At 33.7% G+C, this 15,673-nt stretch overlaps 1 protein-coding gene across 2 annotated transcripts in view; it reads right to left on the reverse strand.

Moving 5' to 3' along the window:
• ME1 (malic enzyme 1, NADP(+)-dependent, cytosolic) overlaps positions 1-15,673 on the reverse strand; it is a 176,982-nt gene that overhangs the window by 21,650 nt on the left and 139,659 nt on the right. For both annotated transcript variants that reach the window (XM_012638232.1, XM_012638233.1), the window contains 2 exons: positions 8,814-8,911; positions 6,969-7,082 (listed from right to left, as the gene is read on the reverse strand). In XM_012638232.1, the coding sequence (XP_012493686.1) occupies positions 6,969-7,082; positions 8,814-8,911 (212 nt within the window). The remainder of the gene's footprint in view (positions 1-6,968; positions 7,083-8,813; positions 8,912-15,673) is intronic.

Consider the following 15,673-nt stretch of genomic DNA (forward strand, 5'->3'; position numbering starts at 1 on the left):
ATGATTTTGTTAGCAGCTGAAATAACCAAATTCAAACTGGTACAATGTGAGCCAGTAGCATGTAAATAAGAGAAGAGTTTGCTTATATTGAATGTGAACCTACAAATCCATAATGCAAAGTGAATTTAAAAGATGCTGAATAATCTGAAAGTGAGAGAGACATAATCCCTATTTTCTTAATGCAATGATTCAAAATATTTTCCTCAGTGCAGTGTCCCAGATTATCCAAAACATCCAATTTCAGAAATTTAAAATGTATTTTACAGGCTGTCCTCATCACTGTTGACTATATTTAATGCATCAATAGTTTGTGATAGATTTTGTTGGCTAGGGACATAAATAACCAGTAGCAGAATGCATTCTAATACCTAACAGAAAATAAATTTATGTTATTTCTGAAAACTTTTCATGATATTCGTAAAATTTAAAAAGGTCCACAATTAGACACAGAAAATGCCATCTATAAATGCTGGAGATAAAATGTGGGACTAAGACTCAAGAGAGCAGAGTGCTAGGCTCTTCCACTCACTATGACTTGAGACTAGTCCTTTGATACTTCCGGTGATCTTGGTTTCTCCATATATAAAATGGCTTGGATTGGTGATGATGGCAGAGCTGGTGAGAATGAACCAGAGTTGTACTTTCCAAAGCTAACTGAGCACCAGAGTCATCCGAGGAAAAACAGATTCCTGAGCTTCCAAAGATAATTCAATTCCAGGGTGAGGTCCTGGTATTTTTTAAAAAGCTTCCCAGGTGATTAGAAATGATTAGCCAGTCTTAAAAATCGCTGTACTAAATAACCTAACATATCCCTACCAGATGCATTTTTAAAAGGTATGTGGTATAGTTTCAAAAAAGTATGAAATGGTGAGTCTAAAGAAGGAAAGCTACAAAATAATATAAATTGGCAGTCACAGATTCCTAATACTTTTTTGGCTGGCAACCTGAGATATAAAAAATATTTATTGTAATTTAAACCTCCTAAATTGCCTAGAATGAGAAGCAAATCATAAAGAAGACATAAATATTGTATGAAAAGAAAAGATGTAAGTGTAATCGTAAACATTTTACTTTATTCATCATAGTATACCCACTGGTACCTCCTAGCCACTGAAGCCAGAACTTGGCCAGAAGATATTCCATCTAGTAAAAAAACATAAACTACCCACAGGCTCACTCCCAAAGGCTTGATTCCTGGTGTGACTTACAAAAGCTGAGCGAATACTGAAAGAAGGCCAGGAATCATGAAATGGTTATACTAGCATTACTGAAGGGCTTTACTTGACAAAAACAGAAGAATCAAAAGACAAAAAAATAAAGGTCTCTCAAATATTTTCTCTACCATTTTCAAAGTTGATTTGATGATCTGGTTTATATTAAAGAAACTATTGGATGGTGATGACTTTGTCAAAATCCGGTAAAATTGAGGCAACTGCCTTTAGCTTTGGACTTCTATTTTCTAGACTAATGGCTCATTTTTCTCCTTTTTTCAAAATCTATGGATAACTTGGAATTTCTTTGTTACATCATTTCTTGTGATTGTGATATCAATCTCCCCTACCCTCTTATTTTGTGCTGATTCTTTGCATAGGGTAGAAGATAAAACTGGATTGAATTACTATCTTTTTCAAAAGCACATATGTTGTGTTGGGAGTGGGCAGGAGAAAAGTTGGCCAAGATTGCCAAGATTTGGGGTTATCATTCCATAACCCAGGATAGGTATAAGTGAATTAGTTATAGATTGCCACTGATAAATATGTATTCCTTCCTACACTCAGGCACTAGAAGAACTTTTCCACAAGTGCCTATCTTGAATCAATGACTGCTTGGACTTCCTACCCCATTTTACTGGCCTGTTCTTGCTCTCATGTCAATAGTGCTTTTTTTGAGTTAAATCTGGCTCCTCTTTGGCTCTGTACACAGGGCTTTCTCGGCAAGTTGCAATGCAGGTATGTGTGCTTGCTAAAGAGTCCAGAGCTGTGTTTCATCATCTCAGGACAAATTAAAAGAAGACAAATTATGTGATAAAAGTGTAATAAGGGGTACAGAATGGCTGTGATTTAAGGAAGTAGGTGGTAAACTACATCAAAATTTAATTTTGTATGTTAAAAATCAATGTTAATAATTTTCTGTCTAAAAGACTTATGTATATAATCTTTGGCCTCTATTCTTTTTAATATCTACATATGCACTGATCACACTCTATATGAAATGGAAAAGTGGGAGAAAATAATCCAACCAGATATTTCTTACCACACTACAAAGTCTCTTAGGAGTTAAAATTTTTTTTTTTAAAGCACAATGTTTGAAATGTATTAACCATCAATCAAGGCAGTGGCAACACCACTGTCTGAAATTCTGATAAAAAAGCAGAACAAAGGAAAATTTTCTCTATACAGCCTGGCATTTCAAGGCCGGGAGCTAAAGATTACATTCTCAGGAAAGAAATAACTTGTCAAAACTACCTTTATACCATACAACATACCTTTATTCATTATCTCTTTCTACAAGAGCTAAACATTTAACTATACATCAAAAAATATAGTGAAGTAAAATTATTAAAAACAGAACAAAATAAAACCAAAAGCAAAACAAAATTCAAACCATTCTATGGTCTTATTCTGGATTAGATGAAGCCTACCCTTCATGGTATCTGTTAATATACTACTTTTTGTTTTGAATGTTCTGTCTTAGCATTAATTTGGTTTATTAGTGAAAGCAAAAATGTATTTATTTAAGGAATAGATTAAATCTGGATTGGTTTGTTTTATGGCTTCTTGTCCTCCCTGAAAACGTTCCAAGTCATCACTGCAAAATGCAAATACTAGACATGGCAGCAATGTCCTTTCTCACCCTTTATTTACTGTTTTTATTGTTACTCTAATTTTTATTTTGGAAGGTTTATTAAAAACTAAGTGTTGGTTTGTTTATATTAAAATGTATTAATATTAGTTGAAAAAATTAATATATGAAATGTTTCCCACTATAAAATACTAAAGATATTTGAGTATTATCAGTGACCAAGTAGTTGATTCAATGAACCTTACTGATATTGATGAATTATTTAAAATATTTATAATCTGTAGCATGCAACTCCTACTGCACATATGGATATGAGGTAAATGATGAAAAATGCTGTAGCTATGATGTTGGAAATGGAACATAACACATGCTAGAATAATAATTATCTAGTGTGATGATGATATAACTCAGAGCTGACCTCAGAGCTTATATTTTAGTTTTTGGTTTTATAACTTTAAAAAGTGGAGTTTCACCAAGAAAACTTTTTACTTAAAATTTTATATTTTTATACATTATAAATAATATAAGTTAACAAAATTAATAAAATAATTATTATTGGTTCTCAGGAGATGTTGTAAAAGTACTAAGAATGAAGGATAACAAACACAAGAGAATCATGTAAATTTAGAAACAGGATTATACTAACTTACTAGTTATTCTAAGGTTTATTAGTTCCGCAACAAAAGTCAATTTAAGAATTCTGACTGTTTAAAAGCATGAAAAAAAGTGATTGAAACTTAATATGTATCTTTTACATTAAATAATGCAAAAGCTATTAAATATATAGCAACCTTTTAAAATGTAACTTTACTTTGGCAAGCAGAATACATGTATTTCTTTATTTTGGCAAGTAAAAGACATGAAGTAGGTAAGAGTGACTGACTTGGTCTAGCCAACAACTTCACAGTTATTCCAAGTATTGTACTCCATGGAATTGGGAATCTCGGCTCAGTAAATCTATGTTAAAATTATTTGGGATGCTAAAATCTATAGCATCTCAACAGCATCTCAATCTTTAATACAGATTTCATATAAAAATGGCATTAGTAATCACAAAATAAAACCATAGTCACAGGCTTCCTCTTTTTAGATTCTTGAATGTTTTATGTCCCTAAGGACAACACAATTTGTACAGCTTTTTCCAGAGCTCCAACTGTTTACATGCTGTTGATCCCCAAATCCCTATCTCTAGACCAGACGGTTACGGTGAGTGTCAGTTCCCTATCTCCAACTGCCACGGGGACATCTCGCTCTGGGGTCTCCACAGGAACCTTAAACTTGCTATGTGTAAAACTGATCTCATCATCTCCCTTAAACTGGTCTGTTCTTTACCCCTTTCTTATGTTAATGGCTGCATTATTTAACTAGACACCCAAGGAATCCAGCCTCTACTCTACCTTATTTCTCCTTCCATATTTAATCAGTTACTAAGTGTGCCAATCCTATTTCCTAAATATCTACTCATTAAGCTTCTTTCATTCACCTCCACGGTCAGGCCCCAATTAGTTTTCGTTTGGATTATTTCAACAGCTTCATAACTAGTTTCTTTTTCTTGGTTTCCCCTCATTTCCATCCGTCCTCCACAATGCCCTCATACTGACTGAAAAGGCAAACTCCTCTACACAGCCTCATTCAATTGCTCATTTTCAGGAATCAGGAGGTCCTTTGTCACTCGTCATCTGCTTCCTTTCAAACCTAATCCTTAAATGGCTCTTGTACCAAAATATTTTCTTTCTTTTGCACATGCTGATTCTTCTGCCTGGAAAGCCATTTGTTAATTAACATTTATTGACAAAATATTTATTGTCAGGTATGTCTTAGACATTGTGTAGAATGTTGAAGATATAAAGAGATGGAAGATATGATCCTTAGCTTCAATCAAGATCTCTCAGTGAACTTGCCACCATGTTTCTTTTGTTTCAGTTTTGGATATAGGAAGTATAAGATATCTATGGAGGCTCCAGATAAACTCCTAACTCTTCCTTTCCAACTGAACACAAGAGGCACCTCGTCTCAGGATCTTCCTCAGCATTTCCATCTTTCTCTTGAGTGCAGCTGGGAGCACAATGTGTACGCCCTGGCACCATGAACATATTTTTTTTTTTTTTGAGACAGAATCTCACTCTTTTTGCCCGGGCTAGAGTGCCGTGGTGTCAGCCTAGCTTACAGCAACCTCAAACTCCTGGGCTCAAGTGATCCTTCTGCCTCAGCCTCCTGAGTAGCTGGGACTACAGGCATGCGCCACCATGCCCGGCTAATTTTTTCTATATATTTTTAGTTGGTCAATTAATTTCTTTCTAATTTTAGTAGAGGTGGGGTCTCGCTCTTGCTCAGGCTGGAATATTTTTTTTTTTTTTTTTTTGAGACAGAGTCTCACCGTGTTGCCCAGGCTAGAGTGCCGTGGTGTCATCTTCACTCACAGCAACCTCAAACTCCTGGGCTCAAGCGATCCTCCTGCCTCAGCCTCCCGAGTAGCTGGGACTACAGGCATGCGCCACCATGCCCGGCTAATTTTTTCTATTTATTTTTAGTTGTCCAATTAATTTCTTTTTCTATTTTTAGTAGAGATGGGGTCTCGCTCTTGCTCAGGCTGGTTTCAAACTCCTGAGTTCAAACAATCTGCCCGTCTTGGCCTCCCAGAGAGCTAGGATTACAGGCGTGAGCCACCGCGCCCGGCCAGGCTGGAATATTTTTAAAACACTTTCATACATCACTGTAACTCATTCATGGCTTGTTTGAGTTTTTCCCACCAGGCTGTGAGCTTCTTGAGATCGAGGGCCTTATTGTGTTCCCAGAGTTTAGAAATATGCCTGATCCACAGGATATTTCATTCAGTAAATGTTCAAATAAGACATATGCCCACAACATATGACATGACAACAGTATGCACATTTTAATAGTTATGCTGATTCTTCAAAGCAACAGCAATTTTTAAAGCCAAGAAATCTATATTGAAAGTCTCTGTCTTTATACACACTTGCTTGCTACAAATAGTTATGCATATACTTTTTCTTCATGTAAGACAAGATTGTCTATATATACAGATTCTAAAAACCATTTTTCTAGCTTTAAAGAAATATAATTACTAAGAATTTATAATATAAAAGAAGGCATTAAAAATAACGTAAAGTAATATGTATTTGATATATTTCCTTTCATGACTTTTATATGCAATTTTATTTTTAAATCAAAAGTTATATATGTTATTTTGCTTTATTCACCTAACATATTATGAATCCTTTAATGTGTCATTTATTGCTCTTTGAAGACAATTCTAAGCTGATGTATTATACTCATCTGGCTATTCTACAACTTATTTTATACATCTCTATCCTATAGGATAGATACTTAGAATGGAAACTATTGGCTCAGAAGCATAAACTTTTAAAGGCTCTGAATATATATAAAATAGCTTTCTAGAAAGTCTGCACACATTCACATTTATTTCTGTATTAAATTCCAGAAGACACTGCTTATCACAGTTACTCCTTAAAATTCACCTTCACATAGAAAGGGGATTTATTTGTGTTTTTTCTAGCAGTTTATAGAAGAATCATCGATATGCATAGATAGAGAACTGTATAGCAACATGGTCACAAACCTCACCTTATTTACTTCTTACAATAACCTCATGAAGTAGATACTATTACCTCTATTAAAGCTGGGGAAACCAAGGCTTGGGTAAGATAATATTCAAACAGCCTATTTATTAAAGTCTTCAGTCAGGAAATCCCATTCAAACCCTCAAGAACTTGGTTGAGAGAAAATAGCAACTAAAGAAGTAGCTATTAATTTTTTTTTCTCCTTTCTTTCTAGTTAATGTACAGTTTGACAGCTGGCTCTTAATAAAAAGTGCTATTATCTCGGGTTTCATCTGTATCAGTTTTAAATTGCCAAACTGCAAACTAAACTAATTCAAATGGACTGACAATCCGCAGAGTTGTTAAGGAGTCTATTCCCATTGCAGACGGAATCTATTCCTGAGCTATAGTTTTCTTCTTTATTCCAAAGACTATTAGTATTACTGTATGACATGATCATTCATGTTTAAGGCTACTCTTTTAACAGAGTGTTAAGGAAGGTGGTGGAGACAAAAGTAGCCTTTGAGATGGTCACTCAGAATGGCAAACTGATTTTTACTCTGGCTAAAAATGACAAATTCTTACCTTAACTATTAATCCTTTTGAGTCAACCAACCATATCTTTTTGATGGCTTCCTCTTTTGGTAAACCTTCTTTTTCCATGGCCATAACAATCAGGTGTGCAATCCCTAAGGCAGCCTGAGAAAGAGGTTATGAAAACAAAAATTTTAAAAGTTGTTCCACATGGTATCTTATTATCAAGGGTTACGTTTTACTTCCTTTTCTCTTTGTTAGTAAGAAAGTAAAAATGACTCTGTCTATTTTGTACTAATATAGCTAAAGAGCTATATTCATTCATTTATACAGGGAGCAAAGTATTTTTGTCACATTTGGGTTAAGCCAAATGACAATTATTTACCCTTTTTACTATAACAGAAACACTATTATGTGGCCTGCTATTTAGTGACAGATAAACCAGTGATATTCTTGATTGTCAGTATCTTTAATCTTATTAATGCAGTCAAGATTTGCTCCAACAATATTGAATTTAAAATAATGAACTGGACAACCTTGCACATTGGACGTATTGTTTATTGTTAGGTTCAATCTCTTCTAATTGAATTTGAAGAATGAAGCCTGGTCATTTGGATGAGAACTTGACCAATTAGGCAACCAAACGAAACTGTCAAAATATCTGTGTTCCCAAGAATTTATTCACTCTCTTAATTTGGACAAAGAAAGTGTTGTGAAATTTTTTACAAGATTAAAGGAATCAACTTCCTTGGTATTTGGGGAATTTTGTAATAATCTGTGAAAACCAGTATCTTTTCAGGGACAAGTGCTGGTTTTAAATCATCCAACCATGAATACTTCTGCCCTGCTGGGTATCCAGAACAGACCTGTGCCATTCATCAAAACTCTTTGAAAATTCAAAGAGGTTTACTGAAAGTAAAGACAGCATGTAATAATCCACAAAATAAAGAATTCAAATGTTAATTAGCTGTCATTTAGCCTTGATTTTTATTCCAACATAAAAGTGAATGAGATTTACATTCTGAATAATTTCACATATTTGTATCTTAGTATTCAAATTCTAGCTTCATGTATTTTATTTTAAGAGTAAGCAAAATGAAAACCAACACTACATACTCAAATTTCTATCAATATCACTGTTTTGTTCACAGTCTTGTTAAATTTGAAAATTTAAAGTTTCTTAAAATATATACACATAGCCACAATGTATTTCTCTATTTATTACATGCTATAATTCTAAAGAGATTTTGACAGCTTTCCCACAAGAAGCTCAAAGTCAACTAACATTTTAATTTTTATTTGGAATTATTATTTACTGGAGTCTAGTTTTCTTCTTTCAAATGATTAAATTATAGCAAATAAAAACTGAAACCGTAATTCAGTCTTGCTGCAATTTCCTTCCAATAATTTAAAATGTTTTGGGTTTTTTGCATATGAACAGTTATAATGCACTCTGAGTCCCTAATTCAAAATATTTCTTTCTTAAAAGCATGTGTATACGTGAACACTGAATTGTGAGTCAAATTAAGAAAATTTATATGTGACAAGTCAGCATCAGATATACTCACTTAAATACTCAAAGGCTTTCATATGTAAGCACACACTGGGAACTTTTTTTCCTGCACGGCACAGGAAATTATGCATATGAAAATCTATGGCACCATTTGATACTCTTATAAATTTAAAACAGAAAAATATGTCTCTACCTCTCTACTGAAGTCTCCTATGAAAAATTATTAATAATATGCCTCAATAATTTGGGAATCTTTAATAAAAGCCTATACTTGTAACATACTAAAATATGAAAGAATACTTTAAACTTTCCACTAATGAGTAATTAAAACTAATTATATGTTCATTAGTTAAAATAACATAAGTATTACAAAAGGCAGGTACCTCTCCAGCTCCTTGGAATAGTATTATCTGATCAGACAGTTTGTTCTTGGTTATTCGAAGAGCTGCAAGGAGACCTGCAACTGCAACAGATGCTGTTCCTGAAACAAGTAATAAATATCCTTTAGTAATCCTCAAACAGGCCCTGCCAAGTCCTAAGTCTTTACTCACGTCTTGAAATCATCACAAAATAGGTTAACTAGGATTGACAGGAAACCTGTTGGTTGTCTGATCCCATGCTTGCATATGAGATAAAACTCTCAGGCTACTGACATCAATATTTTAAGAGAGCAGCTTACTGCTATTCTTGAAATGTTCCAAAGAGAAGATACTGTGACTGATTTTGGTGACACAATGAGTAAGAGTATGGGATTTAGATTCTTATGTGGATTCCGTTCTATCCACTTACTAGCTGAAAGAATTTAGAGAAATTATTTTGTACATCAAATAGTTTCCTCATTTGTAAAATAGTTTTACTATATGAGATGACAGAGTAGTAAGTGATATTAGATTCTTCTACCTAATTACGCTTGTGGTCTTGAAATCTATTATTGATCCCCTTCACACAAAGTAGTCACATAGTGAATGATTGCTGGTAATGGCGTTGACAGTAATGATATTTTTGATGTATCTGGAATTTAATGTTTTAATTTTCAAATTTGAAAAATTAGCTGTTGATCGCAATTAAAATCTGATTTATTGCATTCTTTAATTGGTTTTCTACCTACAATGATCATTGCTGGATCCCAAAAGTGCTAGACAAAATTAATATAAAATTTATTTAGGATAAAAATTGTGTTTTCCTCATCATGTCTCATAGGCACCAAAACTTCACAAGTTCTAATTACATTACTTCACCATATAAGCTTGCACAGATCCCAGAGCTGTTCTCTTGCTTTGAACATAATTACACAGCTTAACTTCTTTATGGCTTATGCCTGAAATAAAACTGCAGCTTCTTGTAGTGCTTTCCAGCTGTATCTACATTTTACTTTTCTAAAGTAACATTCTCCCTGTGATGTTTCCTAGATCACTAAGCTGGGTAGTAAAGCCCAGTTAAACTTTAAATACCCTTACTTTGTTAAAACATAAATTAGAGTAAGTTTGATGAATGACACAATGAGGAAGTATTATGTATGCCAAGTACCAAAGATATTCAACATTTTACTATCAGTATATTTGTTCTTTTCAGTCTTTTGGTTTGTTTCTTGTATAATTAGGTAGTCATAAATAAGACCACAATAAATAATAATTGTTTAAAGCCTGTATGTCTCTTTTGTGTTTTTTTATTCAGGATCACAATGTGAACTGTAAAAATAAAATGTTTGCAACTTTGAGTCACCATTGCAACAATTATAAGCTGTGGTAAAGTCATATATTATGCAAAAGCCTCTCTTCTATACATTATTTAAAATGAATGTCTGTGCAAAAGTATGGCAGAGAATAAAGGTAATAAAGAAAGGAAATGAAAATAGCTATTGGCTCTGGCAATTACATCACCAGTGATCTTTCAGAGAACTATTTTAGTGACACGTATACATGTTAGGGCTGAAGATGGAGGACAATGTGCTGAGGCAGAAATGAAAGGTGAAAAACAGGGAGAGCAGGTGTGGAATATTTCTTGGAAAAGCTTACATAAGAAAAGGAAGAATGGGGTGAAGACGGAGATGGGAGTGGGAGGGAAACAGGGTTGAGGCAAATATTTTATTTTTATATTTTTAAGGAAAGAATGACATAGAATGTTGGAGGGGGGAAAAAGAATTGAAGCAACAATTTTAAGAATTAAAGCAATTAAACATGGTCATAGACTAAGGGGAAGAAGGCAATAGAGAGAAAGAGATTGAAGTTACCAGGAGAAGAAGCTGTCTTCCAAATCTAATGAGCTTTCCAAAGGTGGTAGGGTGTCATTATTAGTCAAGAAAAGTAACATTCGAAAAATTCCACTAGATTAAACTCTTTTGTAATAAAAATACTTAATGAAATATAAAAATATTTAACAAAATGCAATAGAACATTGCATTCTAATTCATGGGCTGCTTTTTCTGATAACTATTTAGCAAATTCTAATAGAACAAAATAATCTAAAATAGTTTCTTGCATTTTAATGTAAAGAAATCTGGAATGCACTGGAATGCAATTATGAAATCTATACATTAAAAAGGTATTTTGGAATATTAATTGTAAGCATTAAACCAAATGAGTATTAACTCAGAAAAATCTATGAATAAGAGGAAGGATACCCAGAATGACATTTTCTTTCTTTCTCTGTACAACTTGTCTGCTACCATCAGTTATATCTAATATTTTGTCAAATAAGTGGTGCCAAAAGGAAGAATACCACTGATATGAGATGATAGCAAATACCAAATTACACCATAAACTAAAAATGATACCAACTTGAAAAGAATACTAATAGGAGCAAGAGGCTTTTGATACTAAGTAATGTTGCTAATGAAAGTTATACCTTAGGTATTTTTGATGTTATGGCTCAACAACTAAGTACGTCATGTCTGATCTTTTTATACTTAAAAATTTTAACTTATACAAATTATCTCATTCCATAGTTACTATTTTAACATAATTTTTATCTCTTAAAAATATTATAACTATCTTATCATGTCAATAACATATTTTAAAATATTATTTTGTATAGTTGTAATATTCCATACTATAGATATATGACAATTCATTTAACTAAACCTCTATTTTTGGCTATTTAGAGGGCTTCTAATTTTTTTGCTATTAAAAACTGCATTGCAATGAATATCCTTGTACATTTACTTTACATGCATTTATTTCCTCAGGATAAATTTCTAAAAATAGAATTATTGTATTGGCTTCAAGATCTGCATGTTTCAAAGGCTTTTTGACACAAATTGGCTCCCCAAGAGTTGTGCCAATTTATACTTCCACAACCATTTTATGAGAATGATCATTTTCTAAAAGAGTCATTAACAGTGGGATTATAACAAAAATCTTTGCCAGCTTGATAGAGAAAATCAGTTTCTCATTTGCTGTTTAAATAACTTTTTAAAACTTAATGGTAAGGTTAGACTTTAAAAACATATTTACTGGCCATGGTAGTCATTCTTTTGTAAAAGTCTGTTCTACTGTGTCTGATTTTAATCTTTTCAACTATCAAAGCATTCAGTATAAGATTATACTACATTTACAAAAATGTAACCTAATATATTAATTGCATTTTTTAAAAATCCTAACAAGTCAAACTAGTTTACTATGGCTACAATTTCTATGCGCAACATTTATAGTATCATATTACAGAATAGCCATTCAAGAGAAGAAAAATCTCTTTTTGTAGCTTATTTTAAAAGACTAGAGGTTGATACCTATTCTTTCAATTTAAAATTGCTGAATTCCAGTGGTCTTCAGATTATATAATTAAATGTCTAATTTCTTATTAGATTTAATTTGTACATTTTTTTCAGTTAAAAATAATTTACAATGAGAATGCATTTATGTCTAAAATAAATTTGAACCAAAATTTGTATCACTTAAGATTATGTTAGATCACTAATACAGTAGAATTTTAAGCATATTTTTCTTTAATCAAATACTTTTCATAAAATAATATCTTTAACTAACACATCTGTTAAAAAAAAAAAGAAAAAATGTCCACCCTAAGGTCCAGTGTAAACACATTTATTTACATGGTAAGGTTGTAATGGTTACATAATTATTTCCAATGGCACTAGAATGTAATTTCTGTGCCCACAGTGGGGAAAGTATTACATCTGTGGGAATGATGGTAAAAACATAAAGTTAAAAGGTAAAAAAGAAACATATGGAGAAAATATGTCATAAGGACACAATATGGAGAAGTGTACAAAATGGTTTGGTCATTTCTAGTCAGAGCCCCAATAACTTGTCAAAGGTTTTCTCTAGTCAGAGATTAGATACACTTTCCTCAAACTTCTCTTTTTATTTCCTAAGGCAGCAATACTCTAAAATTCCTATGTGGAAATAAGCAGACTATATGCATGCAGGTTATATTTCAGGCCAGATTAGTTGGGGTGAAAAAAACCTGGTTATTTAATAGCTCCATAGCAGTGACCTGCTGGGGGAATATTCTGCTGTGGATCCGCAGGGCTCTTCTGCATGCACTGCTTTTGACCTTGGCTTGGCTCTTGCCTCAGATTTCCTGTGCTGCAGACTTTAATTCTGATGTACCTCAGGCCCTGACCTCTAAATTCCTGGCCTTGGTTGATAGAAATTCCGACCCTAATTCCTCATTGCTTATTTTGTTTAATAATTTAGATTTAGCATTCTTTTTCTTAAACTGAACTCTGATTCTTATTGATTCCGCATAATGATTCAAAATTATAGAATATTGGTCTTTAACCCATATATGAACATCTCCATGAGACCCACAAAATCAAAAGATATAGAATATTAAAAAGGATGGTATAGGTTTGTTCAGTAGCTTACTGGTGGCTCTTTGAGACTACTGTAAAATGAAATGCTAAGTGACTTAAAGACGCTGGTCTGCAATGCCTGTGTTTGTAGCATAGGAGGCACTACCATCACACATGGTATCTTTAAGTTAGACTTCCTTCACATTAAAATCAGTCTGTCTTTCTACAGCTCACATTTACAATTCTTAACTCCTGGAAATTTCCAGGTTATTCCCTTTCTGAAACCCTCCGAATATTTACTTCTGATGAATAAATACTCAAAAAGAAATTTAACACAAAAAAAATACTAAAACAAAGTTTAAACAACTTAAGCATCTTTGTCATGAAAATGAGAACTAAAGAACAATGTAATTAACATCACAAAGAATTGGGGAAAAGAAAGATTTGACCGATTATTTTTGTGTACCTCAAAAGGTACAAAGAGACTCATGATTTTTAAACACATTAAATTTCAATAGTTGTCATCCTAAAGAACATAAGCATAGTGAATTTAAAAAATATTTATAAAGTACATTTCAGTTGATAGGGTATTTTCACAAATAATTATTTTGTCCTTAACATAGAGTCCATGAGAGAAACACCACCATCCCCATTTTACATTCAAACTTTTCTCTGATCACCTCATTTCCAATGACATTCATCTTTATTCCACTTTGGCTACCTTCCTTTTCATCATGGGGTTTGCCATCACTCAGGCCTAATCCTTCTTGGAAGTACTACATTAGAATACCTCACCCAAGGTCTATCTTTACAGGTCTTTTGTGTCTAGGCCCTTCTGCCTACCGAACAGTCCTTGTATCTGTACTTCCTTCCCTATCCAGCTTCACGTCACAGTCATCGCTTCAACCTTAGCTCTTATCCCACTGCCCTATCTTTGTATAATTATAGTAAATTATCTAGCATAGGTAAATCCAACTGCCCATCTTGGTCCTGCCTATTCCTAAACCACTGTACTCAAGCTGCTCAGTTTGTGTCATGATACATTGAATTCTTTTGTGTTTCAGTTTTCTTTGTAGTTCTCTATAGAGGTTCTTTCAGATCTTTTTTATTTTCCTCAAACTTCTAATCCTAGAGTTTCAAAGAAAAATTAAAAGTTATTAGATATATTTTTTACTCTGCTCAAACTTCTGATATTTGGGGTGTTTTTTTTTTTTAGAGACAGGGTCTCTTACTTCTCACCCAGGCTGGAGTGCAGTGGCACAATCATAGGTCAACTGTAACCTTGAACTCCTGGACTCAAGCAACCTTCCTACCTCTCAGCCTCCCGAGTATCTCAAACTACAGGCATGCGCCACCACACCCAGCTAATATATTCATTCATTTATTTCTTTTTTTTTAACGGACACAGGGTCTCACTATGTTTGTTGCCCAGGCTGTTCTCAAGCTCCTGACCCCAAGTGATCCTCTGACCTTGACCTCCCAAAGTGCTAGGATTACAGACATGAGCCCCTACATCTGGCCTGATCTATTGTTTCAAAGAAAGAAATAGAAGCTTTTATATAACTTCCTGCCATAAGTGACAAAATGAAAACTCAGACAGGTTAAGTAAATTGATCAAAGTCCACAGCTAGTAAGAAGCAAAGCAAATCAGTCTGACTCATGAGTCCATGCTCTTAACCTCTCCATGTAAGAATGTCTTTTATTTCCTCTTTTTCAGTTACTGGCCTGCCATTCTTCCAGTTCTTCATGGCAGAAACCTGAGCTCCATCCTTGGCTCTTTCCTCACCATCAATAACCAATCATCTGTCTACTTCTCTCTGTCTTCACTGGCACTTTCCTAGAACACGGCACCATCATCATGTACCTGGATTTCAGCAACAGCCTTCAAATTTGCTCCCATTCAATCTTGGTCTCTACTCTGAAGGCAATGAGAGTAATCTTTCCAAAATGCAAACCTACTGTAGCCAACTTAACTCCTAAGTTCAACTCTCACCACCTTCTTCAAAATTAATCCTTTAGGCCAAAGGTTGGCAAACTCTTTTTGTAAAGGGCCATAAAGTAAATATGTTAGGGATTGTGCACTGTATAGTGTCTGTTCCAGACTTAATTCTGTTGTAGCATGAAACCAGCCATAAACGAGACATGGGCATGGCTGTGTTGCAATGAAACTTTACAAAAACAGGCAGTGGGCTCGATTTGGCCAAGAGGCCAACTCCTGCTTTAAATATACTATATTCATTCATTCCACTAAGATTAAGTACCTTATATGGGTTATGTACCATGTTAATGACAAGTTAATGATATAGTGATGGGCAAAACAGCCATATTCCTTGCCCTCCCAGAGCTTAAGATTTAGTGGAGAGGGAGATATTAATTTTAAAAACTTGCATAAATTTATAAAACTGCTATTGTGATAAGCACCACAAGAGAAAAGTGAACAGTCCTATGAGATATGAGGTGATTTAACTGAAACATGGGACTCAGAATGTT

Source organism: Propithecus coquereli, unplaced genomic scaffold (assembly GCF_000956105.1).
Source record: "Propithecus coquereli isolate 6110/MARCELLA unplaced genomic scaffold, Pcoq_1.0 Scaffold127, whole genome shotgun sequence".
NCBI lineage: Eukaryota > Metazoa > Chordata > Mammalia > Primates > Indriidae > Propithecus > Propithecus coquereli.